General features: G+C 40.6%; 1 protein-coding gene across 1 annotated transcript in view; it reads left to right on the top strand.

Moving 5' to 3' along the window:
* LOC120543599 (NLR family CARD domain-containing protein 3-like) overlaps nt 1-9,655 on the top strand; it is a 56,811-nt gene extending 47,156 nt beyond the window's left edge. The window contains exons 14-15 of the mRNA XM_039776743.1: nt 5,903-5,949; nt 8,707-9,655. Of these exons, the coding sequence (XP_039632677.1) occupies nt 5,903-5,949; nt 8,707-9,239 (580 nt within the window). The 3' untranslated portion in view covers nt 9,240-9,655. The remainder of the gene's footprint in view (nt 1-5,902; nt 5,950-8,706) is intronic.
* Nucleotides 9,656-16,221: the final 6,566 nt, after the last annotated feature.

The raw sequence follows: 16,221 nt of genomic DNA, 5'->3' as shown, positions 1-16,221 counted from the left end.
CTCCGTCCCAGTCTCAGGTCTTTTGCAGACTCCATCAGGTTTTCTTCCAGAATGGTCCTGTATTTGGCTCCATCCATCTTCCCATCAATTTTAACCATCTTCCCTGTCCCTGCTGAAGAAAAGCAGGCCCAAACCATGATGCTGCCACCACCATGTTTGACAGTGGGGATGGTGTGTTCAGGGTGATGCGCTCGTGTTGCTTTTACGCCAAACATAACGTTTTGCATTGTTGCCAAAAAGTTCGATTTTGGTTTCATCTGACCACAGCACCTTCTTCCACATGTTTGGTGTGTCTCCCAGGTGGCTTTTGGCAAACTTTAAAACCCATTTTATGGATATCTTTAAGAAATGGCTTTCTTCTTGCCACTCTTCCATAAAGGCCAGATTTGTGCAGTATACGACTGAATGTTGTCCTATGGACAGAGTCTCCCACCTCAGCTGTAGATCTCTGCAGTTCATCCAGAGTGATCATGGGCCCTCTTGGCTGCATCTCTGATCAGTCTTCTCATTGTATGAGCTGAAAGTTTAGAGGGACGGCCGGGTCTTCGTAGATTTGTAGTGGTCTGATACTCCTTCCATTTCAATATTATCGCTTGCACAGTGCTCCTTGGGATGTTTAAAGCTTGGGAAATCTTTTGTATCCAAATCCGGCTTTAAACTTCTCCACAACAGTATCTCGGACCTGCCTGGTGTGTTCCTTGTTCCTCTTCATGATGCTCTCTGCGCTTTACGGACCTCTGAGACTATCACAGAGCAGGTGCATTTATACGGAGACTTGATTACACACAGCTGGATTCTATTTATCATCATTAGTCATTTAGGTCAACATTGGATCATTCAGAGATCCTCACTGAACTTCTGGAGAGAGTTTGCTGCACTGAAAGTAAAGGGGCTGAATAATTTTGCACGCCCACTTTTTCAGTTTTTTATTTGTTAAAAAAGTTTGAAATAGCCAATGAATTTTGTTCCACTTCATAATTGGGACAAACTTGTTGTTGATTCTTCACAAAAAATTACAGTTTTATATCTTTATGTTTGAGGCCTGAAATGTGGCAAAAGGTCGAAACGTTCAAGGGGGCCGAATACTTTCGCAAGGCACTGTATATATGCTACAAATACACACGGAACTGCTGCGTGTGGATTATCACAGAAGCCTGTCTGGCTGGATCACACTCCCTCCCGGACGGCAGCTACCAGGTGAAAACGCATCTTGTTGTCACGTAAGAGCGCTGTTCATGTTGCACAAACATTTTAATTGCAATTGTCTGTTAAGAGGCACAACTGCACTCTTTATGTTATGCCCCCAAAACTACCGTTTTAGCTAACTGGGAGCTATGGGTATTAGCTGCAGCAACCCCAGTTTGCTAAGACCGATTCTGTTTGTTTTGGGTTTTTTGCTATTGTCAGTACTCACATAGGTATAGCGATCAAGAGTAACGTAAAAATTGCCCGGAGTTCTCCTTTAAGGACATGATTTTTAGGCTACATGGCATTCTCACCATCAGCTATCTCTCTCTCTCTCTCTCTCTCTCTCTCTATCTCTCTCTCCAATTGTTTTTATATTGCAAGCACATATTGGTGTCATACTGTCTGTTTCAGCTGTTGTCATCATTATGTAACATTTATATATATATATTCTATGATAATGACATTTTATGGACAGTAAACACGTCAAATGTAACGATAGCCTAAACAGTCAAAGGTTAGATCCCAGGGAAGAAGTTCCCAAACTCCCTTTAAAGTCCAACTGGTTCTCCAGTTGTTGAGTCAGGGCAACGTCATCAACTTTGTAAAATGTCTAATTCATGAATTCATAAATGTCCAAACATAATAGGCACACACAGTTATTTGTACTCTATGACATATCTCATTCATTTCCCTCTGTGGGGCTTTTATTTTCATGCAACTTGGGTTGAATAGCACTGCGTTTAATATAGCCTATAGATCAGTTTATCAGCAACTAGAGACGGACATCTCCATCCTATAGAACAGGGGTGTCAAACTGAATTTCACTAAGGGCCACACTGGAAAATGAGAATGACATCAAGGGCCAGACGTGTATAGTTTATTGACATGATTTTATTGAATCGAAAACGCAAATATCTTTGACTGTATTATTGCAGGTCCTATACAGCATTCTCGCTTACAGTTTTGTCGACATAAAGCTGTTAAAAAGTCAGCAAAAACGTTTCTTAGCCATTATAGAGTTTAGCAAATCAATGATTACATTTTTAAAGGTAGGCCACCACACAGCCGACTCACAACAGCCTGTTTCACAGGCCTGACTATGAAAACTCTCTGGTTCTGGGGGGATTTCTGAGTCTCAAAGTCTGCAAATCAGCCAGATTCTGCGTTGAGTGTTGCATAATATCAGTTTGAAAAACAGTTTTTGGTTTGGTGCACAACGAGGCGGGCCAAAATCTATTGTGAACCTGAACAGAGATGCGGGCCGGATAAAAATTTGCTAGGGGCCGGATTTGGCCCACGGGCCTTGAGTTTGACACGTGCTATAGAACAACAACCTGTAGTTTCAGTAATATTCTCATGACCTGGGGTCTCATTTATAAATGTGGCGTATGCACAAAACGGGGCTGAAAATGTGCGTACGCCACTTCCCACGCAAAGGTTGTGATTTATAAAAAACAAACTTGACGGGAGAATGTGCGATCCTCCCTCAAGAAACCTCTGACCCATGCGCATCGACATTTTGGAGACAAAATAGGAATTGGCGACGCAGATGGTGAGGTGGTGAACTGAAGTCAGACTGCAGAAAGTACATGTGGGAATAACGATTAGGCTACTCTTAATATGTTTAAGTATTAATGCCTCACGCACATTTCTTCACACCCTATCATGAAGATTGTACTGAGTGATAATTGAATGATAATTGTTCTGAGTGATAATTGTTCCATAAACACCTCCAACTCAAATCTTAAATCAAAACTGTGCATATATCATCAAATGTCAAAGTCTGGAAATACAGCCGTTAAGCTATCGTGCAATCGTTACGCTCTATGTCCTCGTTATCAGTCCGAACTTTAATACTTTTCATAACAAAACCTGCATGAAGAAAAGTGTGTTTGCCTATTACATTTCGATTTCAAATTGCATCTCGGGGTGGGGGATACCACTAGTTGATGCTGTGATTTGAGCAAGGTGTTAAAAATCACAAATTTTTGTAGGCTAAACATATAAATACTGCGGTGAACCCGTACGTAATGCTGCATGATGGCACTGCTGGCCCTGCAGGAGGACTGGAATGGAAGAATCAGGAGAAAAAGAGACTTCAGGGACCATGACGATGACTGGCTCATATGCCGATTTAAATTCCCTAATATAGCTGTAACAGTAATATAGCTGCGCTCTTGGATCTGTGTACTGAATTGGGTCCAGTAGAGAGGGCAACGCGCCGGAACCGTGCCATCCCGGTCCAAATACAGGTCCTCGCCACTCTGGGTGAAACCGGCTGTTTCCAGAGGGAAATGTCAGACAGCTAAGTGTTTTTGTTAAATAAATATTATATATAATCTTCAACTTTATCACTAAGGCTTGTTTGGATATAATATATAGTTCTGTTAAATCTTATTATATACGTCTGGTATATCGAAGCTGTCCCTGAGTGCCATAATGCCTGCTGTTTTGGAAGATTTTATTAATAAAGGTAGTCTATAGATCCAGTTTCCCTACACTGTGCGGCAACAGGCCGAAATTATAATTCAATTGGCAGCAATTCCCGAGCGTCTGAGAGGTTGTTTTTGTTTTGTTTTTTTTCTCCGCCAGTCGTCATGATTCGGCATGATTCGGTGTAACGAAAGAACAACTGCCAGGCTCATTAACATACTGATCAGCATTCACAAGGTGCTTTGCATTGACTATTTATGGTTAAAAATGGGCGTGTTCAGGGCGGGATAAGAGGCTGATCCACGTACGCACACTTGTAGTCAATTTGTGATTTATAAAGGTCAAGTTTGTTTTTTATAAATCCCAACCTTTGCGGGGGAAGTGGCGTACGCACGTTTTCAGCCCCGTTTTGTGCGTACACCACGTTTATAAATGAGACCCCTGGGGCCTCATGTATAAACGTTGCGTTCGCACGAAAAGCTTGCGTACGCTGGTTTTCACGGACACTTTGTGATGTATAAAAAATTTACTTGACGTGAAAATGTGCGGCCGTCACGCAAACTGTTGAGCAGTCGTGAGAATGTGTGGGCCGTCCGCAAAGTCTTTTCTGGCTCTGTAACGTGGCGAATTCTAACTGAAAAGTGCCGAAAATCACTAACATAACTAAACATTACAAAATAAAGTTTCCACTACAGTTACTGGCATACGTCTGTAACGTTGTCTATGAAAAAAAAAATTATATCCGCTGATACTCCATAAAAGTTTGATCATTTGTGTGGACAATGTTTCACATCTTTCACACAACTGTTTAATTCGCAGGTTACGTAATCTCTGTTAAACATGAGGACAGAAAATGATTGATAAATCCACTTAGAAAATACTTTCAGTCATCCTCTGTATTTCCCATAGGATGAAATATCTTACTCGCGGAAAATTACACGGAAAATGCAGTAGTGTCTAGAGTCTTTAGTTGCTGAGGCTCAGACATCCAAGTCGCACAGGAGGCGGGACGCACGGATCCATCTCCCCAGGAACAAACGCTGTGTCGGGGGGGCTAACTCATGTGATGCGTCATTAATCCCGTGGATGATTTGTAGGCTATAAAGTGAACAAGGTGTACCCGGTCCACCAAACAATGGGCCATCTTGACTGTCTTAATTCTGCACATATTTCTATTACTGTAGTCCTATTTCCTATTTCATTATTTCATCCATGCGTGGCATAGCGGATCTGTGCGCACTGTCACCTCCCGTGGAGATGCTGGCCTCACTAACATCTCTTCCTCTGAGTCAGGTCTCCTTCGCGCTGGACTCAGTTTCACTGAGCTACTAACACTTAATAAATAAAATAAATGGCATTACATCAGTGAGTTCAAACTGCTTATAATGCTTAATTTGGACTGACACTGAGATGTATGTTGTTCTGTAACTGGTGTGGAGCTGCCACTATTCTCTTGCTTTCCCCTTCGACATTAAACTTTATTTTTTTATTATTCTGCCATGGTTCGGTGCATTCACCGCCCGGTAACAATTTGCCATTCTGGGCATTTTCTTTTATTGCTTATCCACCTCCAAACGGAAAAAAAATTTCTCGCCTCCACCTCCGCGATCAGCACCTCAACCTCAGTCAGTGAAGTTTTTTTTTTTCGTCTGCAGCGGGATAACCCGTTGTGATTGGACAAAGAATGACGTCGGGGACGCATTTATAGTAATTTCCATATTCATTTATGGGAGGAGGCAAGGCGGGGTCAGTCACTCATTCATGTGCGCTCAATTTCACGTTGATTGTGATGTATAAAGGAAAGCTGAGCAGGACCTGGCGTTCGACCGGTTTTATACATGTGAATATTTCTGTGCGTAGGTACTTTTCAAGTTTTGGCCGTACGCCATCTTCTGGTATGAAAGCTGCGCAGTCTTTTATACATGAGGCCCCTGGTCATTATGATATGATAAAGTACACAAGGAACACACTCTCATACACATCAAATAGGCTATTATAAGAACAGCTGATTTCTGGAGCAGTAAAAAGCTTTAGAGGGCAGACGGATGTTGTGCGTTCTATGAAATAAAATCCTGACTTAGACCTCCTCTATCTGGAAAGTTTCCTGACATAACTTCTCTTATGATTGGACTCTTTAAAGGAAATTAAACTGAATTACATATTTTAATTGACAGTCCAAATGTGAATATAAAATGAGTAAATTCCAACCCTACAATTGATTAAAACAAAGCTGTGTGTGTGAGAGTGATGTAATGCCCCCCCCCCCCTCTCCTCCTTTCAGGGTGGAGCCTGTTGGAGTCAGATGGTTGACACCAGGTCTGAGGAAGTGTAAGTGTGTTTTTAATTTAATTCATCAAACGCAACCCAGTCTCACGGCAGTTCATGAAATGTTAATGTAATTAAATCTATTGATTCACGGACACGTTCATCTATTTTTTTTCGTGATGGTCAGCACGTTTTTTAAACTAATGTATTTCAATTGGAAGCATCTTTCGTGATCACAGCACAATTCTTTCTGCCAGTCGGGCTACAACAGAGAAGCTGTATACAGCTTTGCTATTATTGGTATTTTTAGCCCAATAACTGCTGTTTTATTCAACATTTTTCCACAGATTCAATTCAATTTCAATTCAATTTTATTTATAGTATCAAATCATAACAAGAGTTATCTCGAGACACTTTACAGATAGAGTAGGTCTAGACCACACTCTATAATTTCCAAAACCCCAACAATTACAGTAATTCCCTCAAGAGCAAGCATTAGCAGTGGCTATCGCGACAGTGGCGAGGAAAAACTCCCTTTTAGGAAGAAACCTCGGACAGACCCAGGCTCTTGATAGGCGGTGTCTGACGGGCCGGTTGGGGGTGTGATGAACAGTGGCAATAATAGTCATAATAAGGATAATGGAACAGTGACTTCAAAGGAAGTCATTGTAGTTCATGTCATACTGAAGAGTGCAGTCTCCAATACTGGATCCTGACTACTCTGTGCGTATGAACATCACAGCAGGGCGTTGCGGGATGTAACGTGGCACTGCAGAGCACGGGTGGATGCAGCGGACGCAGCAGAACGCGGCCGGGCATTGCAGGGAAGAAGAAGAAGAAACATAAAGACTCCAGAGCTAGGTTAGCAATAAGCATTTGTGGGACAAGGATGCATACAAAAGGAAACAAATGAAAACAGAGATGAGAGAGCAGCTCAGTGTGTAATAGGAAGGAAGGAACTTCCCCGGTAGTCTAGAATTGTAATTGCATAACTAAGAGAGGGAGGCAGGTTAGAGAGAGGTACCGGATCGGACTTGGACTCTCCCCTGCCGGATCGGGCTGTACTGGCCTGCCCATACCTGTCAAGTTTTGGATTTGAAAATAAGGGAAATTTTCCAGTGCCCACCTCGAGCAGTCCCACCACCCCAACCAAGCTCCAGTATCCCTTACATTTTAAGACATAAAATCACCACTTGATGCAGAATGCTGAAAACATTTACAATTTATAACATGGCTTGTCTTTACATTTAGCCTACATTTTATTTTCATTCCACACATTCTTTTCATTTCATATTGCTTTTCTTTTACAGTTTTTCTTTTAATTTCACATAACTTTTCTTTAGTGAGTTATTGTACAAATTTGTTGCAGACTTTGCATTCTTTAAGACTGTTTTGGATGGAGTGTATTTGTGGGCGGGGCCAGAGTGGTTCATTTTACATGAGAGTAGAGCGCAAACGTCCTCCTATTCTCTGGAACAATCTTTCGTACCATGCTAAACACCCTTTCTCAACTTGCATTGCTATGGGGAATGCAGAGTAAAGCCTTCAGAAGTTTTGGCAGCGCACCGTCTCTGTCGTAGCGTCCATCATCTGTCTGTTTTTCTTTCTTCTTTCTTTCCGCTTAGACACATCATCATCGCTCCACTAGCTCCCGAGCCAACTGCCACCTACAGTACCTGTAGTAGGCTACTGCAGGTGGAAGTTATCGCGAGGCTAGTGACAGAGCTCAGATTGGGAATGTTTTTGTTTTTGTTTTACTCCGCTCGGGCCCGGGGTATTGTTATTTTTTAATAACGCAGGTTAAAATACGTGAGATTTACGGGAAAATACTAATATGGGAGGAAGGCGGGAAAGAAGGGTAAAATACGGGACTTTCCCGGCCAAAACGGGATACTTGACAGGTATGGGCCTGCCTTCTTCTACTCTCACTATATTATTGATTATATGAAAAATAAATCTAATGACTACGAAGAGAAGCAGGTGGGCGGGTGATTAGGCGGACGCTACAACTCCTCACTCCCTAACTGTAAGCTTTATCAAAGAGGAGGGTTTTCAGTTTATTCTTAAATGTGGTGACAGTGTCTGCCCCCCAAACCCAAATTGGGAGCTGGTTCCACAGGAGCGGAGCCTGGTAGCTGAAGGCTCTGGACCCCAGTCTACTTTTAGAGACTCTAGGAACCACAAGTAGCTCTTATCTTATCAGACATGCCTGCATTTCATTGTGGGATATCAGCTTTGAATGCGTCCAGCTCGGCCTGTATTGTAGTGTTCTGTCTTACAGCATACTGTAATATTTCACCGTTAATAAGAACCAAATAATAAATATTATTTAAATAAAGAAATGAATACCATGATAACATCTAAATAAATGTTGATAGATGTAGCATTATAGTTTAAAAAAATCAATAAATAACAAAGCGATCCAGCTTCCATGGCAAGAAGACCGAAATAATAACATTAAAGTAAATACATATAAACCGTGATAAGATCTGGGGAACAAATGATTAAAACAGCGGTTATTGGGCTAAAAATACCATTAACAAAGCTGTATACAGCTTCTCTGCTGCAGCCCGACTGGCAGAAAGAATCGTGCTGTGATCACGAAAGATGCTTCCCATTGAAATACATTAGTTTAAAATTCGTGAGGAAACGGATGAACATCTCCATGTACACAAATCAGTAGATTAAATTATGTGAACATTTCAAAAACTGCCGTGAGACTGGGTTGAACTGTGACATCACTCATTCAACCCTCTAATGTCATCAAAGTGCTCATTGGTTAATAACTGCAGCTGTGTTGTGTCTTGTTCTTTCCGTCAGATTTCTGTGAACTCACACTCGACACAAATACAGTGAACAGAAAACTCAAACTGTCTGACAACAACACGAAGGTGACACGTGTGGAGGAGGATCAGCCATATCCTGATCATCCAGAGAGGTTTGACTCCTATCAGCTGCTGTGTAGAGATGGTCTGACTGGTCGCTGTTACTGGGAGGTTGAGAGGAGAGGACATGTTTATATATCAGTGAGTTACAGAGGAATCAGCAGGAGAGGAGACAGTGGTGACTGTTGGTTTGGACGTAATGATCAGTCCTGGAGTCTTGACTGCTCTGATGTTGGTTACTCTGTCCGGCACAATAACAGAACAACATCCATCTCCTCCTCCTCTTTCTCTGATAGAGTAGCAGTGTATGTGGACTGTCCTGCTGGCTCTCTGTCCTTCTACACAGTCTCCTCTGACTCACTGATCCACCTTTACACCTTCAACACCACATTCACTCAGCCTCTTTATCCTGGGTTTATGGTCTGGTTACCTGGTTCCTCAGTGTCTCTGTGTCCTCTGCAGTACTGAGAGTCTCTCCTGTGGACAGAAATACTGACTGAACATCAGCTGTTGAAATCAAAGTTCAGTCTGTTCACCATCACACACACTCTGCACTGAGAAGCAGATCTGAGACTCAAACACAAAACACTCATCTGATTTCATCTCTGTGATTATCAACGTTTTAACTGTAAAAACACTTAATGATATGTAAAATCTAATCTAAATAATGAACTCTTATTGCTTACTATTATGTCCTTTTATATTTTTAATCATATTGTAAAATATTTAAAATTTGGAAAACAAATGTTTCTATAAACAATCATCACATAGTCTAATGTTTCTAAATGCTTTTAAAGCATAACTCTTGCCAAAATGCAACCTAGGGTCTTTTTGTGAATGTACCCAAGTCAAACTTTCATTTAAAAGCATAATAAGGACGGATTCGCCACTTTTAAGATTTACCATATTCCCGTTTTTCGGTCAAATGGCCTTTTGAATGGGAGAGCTAGGGTCACTTTTATGCTAGCCTCAAAATAAATTTTAAAACACTGAGAAGGCTCGACACAACATGAGACTTTGCTCCCAGTATCACCAGGGGCTCTACACCTTAACTACACCGGTTCACATGGAATATACTAATTCTGTGTCTACTTGTTTTGATATTGACTCGTTTTGACTGCCGAGGTGGTAGCGGCCAAAAACAAGAGCTATGGTGAGTTGTTCAAAACCTCTCTTTTTAGTAAACTCTGGGTACACAAACAATGTTGTCAATGCTTTCGTTAAGGTGTAGACCCCATGGTGATACTTGGAGCAAAGTTTCATGTTGTGTAGAGCCTTCTTAGTAGTTTAAAAATAGTGATGTTGATGCTATCATAAAAATGCCCCTAGTACTCCCATTCAAAAGGCCATTTGACCAAAAAACGAGAATACAGTAAATCTTAAAAGTGGTGCTTCTGTCCTAAATATGCTTTTAAATGAAAGTTTGAATCAGGTACATTCACAAAGACCCTAGGATGAATTTTGGCGAGACTTACACTTTAATAAAATCTATACATTTCATCTTGATGGCAATCATTTGTTAATTTGATCATATCATGATTACGTTCATCAGTTGACTCTCTTTACTAAGATTGATACAAATGATCTCAACGCTAGATGGGAGGAATTCCCACACATTGGACCCTTGTGTTGTCTTCCCATCGACAATGAACTTGTTGTCCTTCAGGTTAAAAAAGTGAATTTGTGGCGCTTCTTCAAAACATGTTTGCCACATCTTTCAATGTTGTTTTTTATGCATGGTCAATAAACATAATTTAAATGACATTGTACTTAATTTTTTAGTTAAAAAAGCAGATATTATAAATTATTTTGACTAATAGTTTAGATCAGAGGATGTTGAGCAGATCACAGACTGGAATTTGTCAAAGTTTAGTCAGGATGCTGTTTTTGAAACCATTAAATAAATCTTTTTAAATGATATAAAATTGAAAAAGAAAAAACACCCAAAATGCAATAAAAATAATCATTAATTTTACCCGTGAAGAACGTTGCCTGGGTCCCATACAATGTGCATGCATCCATGTTATTTTTGGGCATTTGGTTGAAAGAAACTTTGAAAACGAGTCAAATTTGACCAGAGGACTCTAGGCATGATTGTTTATATTTCCAGATCTGGTTTGAATTTAAAAATTAAAATCAATATTCACAAATAAGTAGTTGTGTTCTTATTTTTAGACAACTTACCCGCCAATGGGGCAAATTGTCACAAGTGCACATTCTCTATTCAACAGTTTACAACTCCGTCATGAGATAAGATATGAAAATGTTATGAATACAACATGTTGTTGTTCCCAAGCAGGGGCGGATCTAGAAAACTATTTATGGGGTGGCTAGAGGGGGGCAGGAATTTTTGATGGGTGGCAACATATGGCAGATGTATATATACTGAATTTAATCACAGTTTGATGAGAAATAGTATGCACACACTACAAAAGGACACAGGCTGCCATTTACAAACTCATCCAGACAAACTTAAAGTGATGGTTCGGAGTAATTCACCCTAGGGTCCTTTGCACCATGACCTCGAGCCAAACACTCCCCGAGAAGCTTTTTTCAGCTGGGTCTAACATTGGGAGAGTTAGCGTAGAGTAGCGTTATCAGCTGAATAGCTTAGCGCAGGGGCTAATGGACCCACGTTTGTATCTTGTAAATGACCCCACTAATAATGCCCGAAATGATACCAAACGTCTACAGTAGTACATATAGGTTATGCACTCATAAAACGATGGATTGTAAAGTTTGTAAGTACACCAGAAGTTTATGTAAATAACACTTGCCTGCTGGCTTCTGCTCTCTGTTGTTGTTGCTGCTGCTGTGAGACGAGTGCTTAGGGGCCGTCTACAAATTACAACACCGAAAAGAGATGCAACAAAAATATTTATTAATTTAACTTTTTTTTTAAAGTAAGTGCTGTAGTATAACTAGCAGGAGACAAGTAATAACTGAGAGTTTGGAGACATTACCTTATTTAATCATTAAATTAATACATATTTTTGTTGCATCTCTTTTCGGTGTAGTAATTTGTAGACAGCCCTAAGCACTCGTCTAACTGCAGGTAGCAGCAGCAGCAACAGAGAGCAGAAGAGAGCAGGCAAGTTTTCATAAACTTCTGGTGTACTTACAAACTTTCCAATCCATCGTTTTATGAGAGCATAACCTATTTGTACTACTGTAGACGTTTGGTATCATTTCGGGCATTATTAGTGTGGTCATTTACGAGATAAACGTGGGTCCATTAGCCCCTGCGCTAAGCTATTCAGCTGATAACGCTACTCTACGCTAACTCTCCCAATGTTAGACCCAGGTGAAAAAAGCTTCTGGGGGGGGTGTTTGGCTCGAGGTCATGGTGCAAAGGACCCTAGGGTGAAATTACTCCGAACCATCACTTTAATCTCATGCAATCAATGTCCTGCATTTGAGGTTTCATGTGAAACAGTTCATATTAGGAATAAGTGACCATACAATGTGATCTCACTTAATAGGAGATCGATGTATGATAGAAGTAAGGGGCATTATCACAGGAAAGGCCTTAAGGTAAGACACAAAGCCCTTGTGCATTTTGATTCAATGCTGTGTCTCTTTTCTGTCATGGTTGACCGCAAATATGTCTTTAAGAGCCTGAGAGATGAAAAACTTTGTTCACAGGATGCACTGCTCACAGGTAAAACAACTGCTATTTTACAAAACCTGCACAATTCATAAAGCACGTCCTGGTATGGGTCCAAAAACCGAGTGAACTCCATTAGAGTGGTAGGATTATCCTTTCCCCCCTTTTGTCTGTCTAGTACTCTCCTCACCTGATGTAACTCGTTTTTGAGATCCTCAATATTTGAATCATAAGCTTCAGCCAAAAACAGAACAGCCTCCTCTCTCAAAAAAGTCGGACTTGACGGATTTAGTGCCTGGACACCCTGCATAATGTTACAATTTGTGTTAGAAATTAGGTGTTAGATCTTTTTCCTATTTCTCCAATCATGTTATCCAGAACTGGATAGTACACAGAGACAAGAAAAGTGTGTTTGCTATCTGGAACTACATGCTGTCCCGAGGTGGAGTGGATGACAGTATCCTGAAGCACCTTTGCTGTCTGTCTTGGCCTCTTTGGTTTTCGCTGAGTTGTATCAATATTACTTTGTCGACATAAATCAAGTGTTTCACTCCACATTTCCTCAAAACAGGCTTTACTAGGGTACTGGATAGGGGTGGTACGGTTCACAAAACCCACGGTTCGGTTAGTATCACGGTTTTAGGGTCACGGTTTTCGGTTCAGTACGGTTCTTATTTTTCTTTTAATCTTTAACACTCCAGAATATACTTCAGCATATGATATATAGCTAAAATTAGCATATTGAATGCATGTTTCACAAAACGTGCACACAGTGGCAGTTCTATATATATCTATATATCTATATATTGTTTTATTTCATCATAGGTACCATGAAATCCAAAATGTTCCCACACACCAGACTATAAACGACGCTGGCGCATCCTCCAGCTCTGGGCAGCCTCTCTCCCACTTGACATTTCTGCACGTGACGTGACGTGCAGCGGCGCCCCACGCCACTTGAGGAGCGGTCGGCTCGGTGTCTCTCAAACTCTGACGAAAATCTTTTAAACTGACCTTTGTCGATCTGAAATGAAGAAAGATTCAGCAACTGCATGGCCTATTTCTCGCTTAAAATGTTTTCAGAAACACGTTTCGGTAAACTATTTTAGTAGAATATGAGATCGTATTCTGAACGAGCCGCCATGACAGTCTGTTCTGAAATTAGGGACCAGCCAGACCCATGTGACGCAATCGTCCAATCAGCTGCCATGGGTTGCGTTTATCACGCCCATCCCGCTCGTCATTTCCAGTAAGTGTTTTAACATAGGTGTATAAAGTGGGCACTACGGCAGTAAGAGGTTAGTGACCATTAACAGTGGACTGACGAACCGTGCGGTACACACACGCTCCGAACCGAGACTAGCGAACCGAGACTAGCGAACCGAGACTAGCGAACCGAGACTAGCGAACCGAGACTAGCGAACCGAGCGGTTCGGGTGTTTTTTCATGAACCGTACCACCCCTAGTACTGGACCAGTGTCTCTTTAAGTGCTTCAATAAGTTCAACATCCTTACCATAATCCACTGTTTTAGACTGGAACATTTCTAATAAAAAAAATTTGAGTCCCTTGAGGACCTTTCTGAACAGAACAACAGATCCAGCTAAATTCAGATCAATTTGAGCCAATATCCCTCTCGCTTCTACAGCTCTTTGTGGATGGTTCTCAGATGCGATCTCTTCAAATACTCGTAGTATTGCAGGCAACCTGTCCATAACATTGCAACATGCTATGTGCCTACAGGCCCAACGTGTATCACTTAGCTGTTGGAGTTCCCTTGGTGCACCATCAATCATCTCCCAATTCACTTCCAGCCATTTTTATGTACATAAGACCCAGACATGAATTCATACAGTTCTTCCAATAATGAAGAAGTTTCCTGCATCTGCCACCCTTTTTACAGTGTCTACTATAACTAAGTTCAAGAAGTGTGTACTACAGTAAACATAGAAGGCATGTTTGGCTACTTCTTTTATTTTTGCTTGAACACCTGCGTGTGCCCCACGCATCACTGCTGCGCCATCGTAGCTCTGGCCCTGGTTTTTCTTGTACTGGCTGGAGGCTGAGGTCCATCAGGACCAAAACCTCATGCCACAAGAACAGTTTTTCCCCTCCGTCACTAGCCTTATCAACAAGGCCCGGAACCCACCCTGACTCTCTCCACACCCCACCTTTGGCTCTACATGCTACTGTACTTAATCTGCTGTACTGCTCTTTTTCTTTTAATCTGAATTCTCTTATTTTATGTTGTTTTGTTCTGTTTAACCTGTTATTTTAGAGAATGTGTGACATGCTCCTACAACACCAAAACAAATTCCTTCTATGTGTAAAAAACGTACTTGGCAATAAAGCTTTTCTGATTCTGATTCTGATTCTGAATATAATCTTGTCACTTAAGGCGGCTGCATCCAGGTGTTCTGCCACTTCAAACTCCAGAAAGCTTTCATGAACCACATCGTTGTAAAAATATCTCAGAATAAAATGACATTTGCTCTAAATTCTTAACATCTTTAGTTTCATCAACAATAACTGAAAACTGCTTGCTCGTTTTAACTTCCTGGATGATTTCTTCTTTGACCATTGCAGCCAGGCACTCAAGTATTTAATTCTGTATTGTTTTACTTGTGTATTTTGCATTTTTAGCTTGTTGTTCAAGTCTTTTATTAATGATGGGGTTAACATAGACAGAAAAAACCTTTTTTCTGAGTGGAGAGACTCCCTGTGACCCCGCTGTGCTATGTTTTCTGTGGCTGTTAGAACTAAAATTTCAGCTAATGTTTTAAAGGACAATTAAAGGCGCAAAACTAACTTAGGGGTTATTACCTGATGTGTACCTACTCTGTCTCTCTCTGGGACATGTTTTCATGCTAATCCAATGAGTTTGGAGCTTTGACGAGGCTAGTACCGCGGACCGCTGGCTAGCTTACAATGCTAGTATTTGGGGCATGGGAACACTCAAATTAAATCGTTATTTAATACCACTAAAAAGGGCTCGAAAAAATCACCACACCATAATGTTAGTATAATGAGGGTTCCTAAATGTGAACCGAAGCATTGACATTGTAGGTGTACAGATAGTTTATTAAAAAGATAGATTATGAAGACAGTCGCGTTCATGTTTACTTGCGGGAGTCATCTTGGAAACCAGTCATGACTAGTCGAACACCGTGCAACGTGGAATCTCCACAGACAGTCTGGGACTCTCAGACTCATTTGCATGGTGCTCGTTTTTCGACAGACACACAGACACACACACACATACAGACACACACACACACACACACACACACACATACAGACACACACACACACACACACAGACACATACAGACATACACACACACAGACAGACAGACAGACAGACACACACACACACACACAGACAGACACACACACACACACACACACAAAGAATGAATCCAGCTTCACATGTGCAGTTCAGGTTATGGTTGCTTTTAAAATGTAAAACATTGTATTTAATCAATAACTAAATTAACAGCTATTATTTACAGTGTAGAGTAACTTTTAATTATTCTCATAACATCATAAATTACATCAAAGCAAATATTTATATTATCACTCTCAGAAAAAAATTACTTATTTCAACATCAAGATCAAAAAACTTTTTTTCTAAATAAAATTAATAAAAATGAAAAAATAAAACAGTACCAAAAAGATAACATAAAGTTAAATAAATAAAACGTTGGAAGATTTAAAGTAAAAATAAACTAAAATAAAGCCTCGGTAAGACAACATCAAGTTAAATAAACGAGTCGTCGCAAAATAAAGTTAAATAAATCAAACGAAGTCTCAATAAAACGAAAAATAAAATAATAACCATTCT

This window comes from Perca fluviatilis, chromosome 2, assembly GCF_010015445.1.
Source record: "Perca fluviatilis chromosome 2, GENO_Pfluv_1.0, whole genome shotgun sequence".
Classification (NCBI taxonomy): Eukaryota; Metazoa; Chordata; class Actinopteri; order Perciformes; family Percidae; genus Perca; species Perca fluviatilis.
The sequence above is the reverse complement of the archived record's forward strand: the minus strand, read 5'-3'. Positions and strand labels throughout refer to the sequence as shown.